Source organism: Gordionus sp. m RMFG-2023, chromosome 4 (genome assembly GCF_954871325.1).
Source record: "Gordionus sp. m RMFG-2023 chromosome 4, tfGorSpeb1-WG-v2, whole genome shotgun sequence".
Lineage (NCBI taxonomy): Eukaryota > Metazoa > Nematomorpha > Gordioida > Chordodea > Parachordodidae > Gordionus > Gordionus sp. m RMFG-2023.
The window spans coordinates 4869960-4873828 of NC_088778.1; the positions used below are offsets into that span (position 1 = coordinate 4869960).

General features: G+C 32.4%; 1 protein-coding gene across 1 annotated transcript; it reads left to right on the forward strand.

Annotated features, from left to right (window-relative positions):
* The first annotated feature begins 272 nt into the window (after positions 1 to 272).
* LOC135927894 (E3 ubiquitin-protein ligase BRE1B-like) lies at positions 273 to 3869 on the forward strand. Its single transcript, XM_065464139.1, has one exon. It carries the CDS (start codon positions 291 to 293, stop codon positions 3687 to 3689), a length of 3399 nt encoding a protein of 1132 aa, XP_065320211.1. The 5' UTR covers positions 273 to 290; the 3' UTR covers positions 3690 to 3869.

A 3869-nucleotide genomic window follows, 5' to 3' on the forward strand; every position in this document is an offset into this window, starting at 1 on the left:
GAAAATTTTCTGGTATTAATATAAGTATTACGAATAAATTTAAAGTCTTGTTGTTGTCATCTAAAATTTATATAATAAATGACTTCTTCTTAATATTATTCCATTATATTAATTTTGTAACTTTTTAGCCGAATACTTCATATTTTGACTGTCTAGATACATGTATGCAAAGTTAATTATTTGGTTTTAATAATTATCACTCACTACTACAAAATATAAGAATGTACTGAACTTGACAGATGACAGGTGTATATTATATTTTTATATTCGAATATATTTATTAAAAAATCATGGATTCCGAAGACTGCTCCACTTTCACATTTGAGCAAATTACATTTGGGGGAGTATCCAATCTGCAAGAGTTAGATTATAAAGTTTTAGTATTTCAAAACAAAAAACTGGTTGAAAGGTTAGAATATTATAAGAATGTAGAAAATAATTTAAAATCAAAAATTTACCAAATGGAAAAGAAATTTCACTCAAATGAATCAGTTATGTGTGTGCTTAATCGCTATTGGAATAATTTGGATGAAAACCTAAAGGCTAACTTGGAGAGGGTTGCAATTGAATTAAATGTTCAAAAGGAAAAAATCGATTACAATCTAGAAACTAATCAAAAATTGAGAGAAATTGAGGAATTTACAAATTATGAACTATTACTACAAAAACATTATGCCAGTAAAAGAAAAAAAAATGACACAAGTTCAAGTGATGAAGGATCAGGCCAAGATGAAAAAAATGATTCAGAAATAAGTGAACGAGGATCTGATCAAGAATGTAAGAAGTATGGAAAAATTGCCAAAATACGTAAAATGCAAGATTTTAACAAAAAAAGAATTAACAATGAAACAAAAATTGGTGATAATGCTTTAAAGGACTTATTTAATAAAAATATAAATAATGATAATCCTTATAATTATTTTATAGAAGAATTATTTTCGTGTGATAAAGATATCTTGGAACAAAAATTATTGCAAAGAGTTGAATTTACCAAAAAAGTTATGCTTGACATTATAAAGCATATTGAAACTTTTTATCTGTTAAGGGATAGCACACTATTAAAAATATTTCAATATAAAACTGAAGATGATAAAGAGTATTTCAATCAAAACTTCTCATCTTTTAAAGAGCTTGTTGAAAAGGTTAAATTAGAAAATAAACAGCTACGAGATTCAATGACATTATTGTACAAAAATACTTACAAAGACACTCTAATGAAAAAAGAATATAAAGATCAATTAAAATTGACACAGAATTTAAATGGAGAATTGCAAAATAAAATACAGGACCTAGAATTTCAACTTAAAAAACATTTAGCAAAAGAAATTAAATTAAACAAGGAATTGTCAAGATTAACTGATTCCTATGCAAATTTGAACAAAGAAATAATTGATGCCAGAAAAGCAGCTCTTAATAATGTAGCTAATGCAATAGTATCAAACAATATTCATCCAAATTTACATGAAGTAGATTCAAATAATATAATTCAAGAACTTCCAACTTCTACCACAAGTTTTGTGCCAAATGAAACCATTCAAATGTTAGAGTTTGAATTGAGTCAGGAAAGGGAAACATCATCTAATAGATTAAACGAGCTTGAAAAGCTTCATTCCCAATACGTTGATGCTCTTAATAGGATTGAAAAGCTTAACTGCTTTAAAATGCGATTTCATTTTAAAATGGTGACACCCGTGAATGACGCAGAAGATTTGAATGAGACAGGACTGACCAACGAGTATGAGGAGGACGTATTTGATGAAAATCTTTTTATTGTCAATAGTGAGCAATACAAATCTCTCCAAAGCCAGCATGCAATAATATTCAACGAGAATAAAGAAATAAAAGCACATGCATCCGAGCTTAGGAAGTTGTTACAAGCCGTTAAGAATGTTCACACACAAAAGATGGAGGAAATGGCTAAAGTACAGACAGAAAATTGCCAAAAATTTAAGGATGATGCTAAAAATCTTCAAGATAATTGGCTGAAGACAAAGAAGGAATTAGATATTTTGCACATAGAACATGAACAATATTCATCCACCAGAGATCAGAATGCTGCTATTAACCATGAAACTAAGATAACCATTGCTAATTTACAAGAACATAATAGACAACTCAAAAGGGAGGTCATGAGGTACAAAAAAAGATGTACTCAGCAGGCTCAACCAAGTTCTCTGGTCCAACGTCCCACTGGTGACAAGCTTCAACACCACCCACTCAATGTAACCACTTCACATTCTCTAATAATTCCTTTCAAGAAATTGGATCCGATTACTAACTTAACTTTGGAGACATCAAATAGTAGCCATACCTCAAATGAGAACAAGGTGATCAATGATCCAAGAATCAATAATATAGCCATAGACACAACAATTAGTTCTGACGTTCACCCCCCTTCTTCTATTAATGATAATAGCCCAGTCCATGAAAAAGTTCAATCCTCCACTAAAAACTTGAATGAAAATGTCAAAGCCAAGTTTTACAAGGTCAATTTGCCAATCGCACCTGATAATGTTAATCAAATGGTTCACGAGATCAGAGATCTCAAAGAAGAACTGAAAAAATCACATTCAGCCCAAAAGGAATTGAAGCTCCTGTTGGATGTTTACAAGAATTCCTCAAGAGATCAGAGGGATAAAGCCCAGCTGATGGCCAGTGAGAAAAAGCTGCAAAACGACTTAAATGAACTGAGGGATAAGTTGACAGGCATCAAGAACGTCACAGAGCAAGATAATAAACCAAATCATACTGATGCAATTACCATTAATCCTCCTAATTCTATTACCAGCACCTCAGATGCTAGCCATGATCACTCAATGGCAAAAAAATTGGCTCAGTGTGAAAATAAGATTTGTGGCATGCAGAAGAAAATGTTTGAAACGAAACAGGAAGAAGAAGCCTTGTTGAAGGAATTGGAAGTCACAGGTCAGGCCTTTGAAGATATGCAAGAACAGAATATCAGGCTATTGCAACAGCTTCGTGAGAAAGATGACGCCAATTTTAAGCTCATGACAGAACGCATAAAGGCAAACCAGTTAACAAAACTGATGAAGGAAGAAAAAGACATTGAGTTGGATAGGGAGGAAGCTCTTAAAAGTGCAAATAAAAAACTTAATGATGTTCTGGTGCTTTATAGGGATAAAGAAAAACAGTTGCTAAACGACTTACAAAACAATGAGCGGGAAATGAGGCTCAGAATATCCGCCTGCAATTCCTTCAAGCAAAAGGCCATCGAAAGTGCTCAACAGACCTTGTCCTTCAAAGATAAATGTGAACAACTTTCTATCCGACTTTCTGAATCACTCCAATCGTTGGCTGATAAAAGTGCCCTGTTAGAAAAGGAGAATTTCCGGTGTGATAGACTAAAAGAACAGCTTTCAAGGCTTAAGGACAAGATTAAATTTCAAAAACAGATTTCTCAAAACATAGAAAATAAGGATAACCAGACAGACGATTCAGCTACTATGGCAGCGGAACTTATTTTACTGGCAGAGGAAATTCGTGGTTATAAATCTCTAATGACCTGCCCATCATGCAAATCTAACCGCAAAGACGCCATGCTGTCTAAATGCTATCACGTGTTCTGCTACCATTGCCTCAAGCTGCGTTACGACACACGTCGTCGCAAATGTCCCGAGTGTGCCGCCCCATTTGGCGCTAACGATTTTCACCGCTTATTTTTATATTGATTACTATCGCACATATTTATAAAAATTTTCTAAAGCATTAAAAAAAATTTTAATATAAAGCGCCATTTTATCGTTTTTTTTGTATTGGAAAAATTTATATGCCGACAACAATTTTTTTTTATAAAAAAACAAACCGATTAAAAAATATTAATTTAATTCCCTAGAAATTTGTATATAATT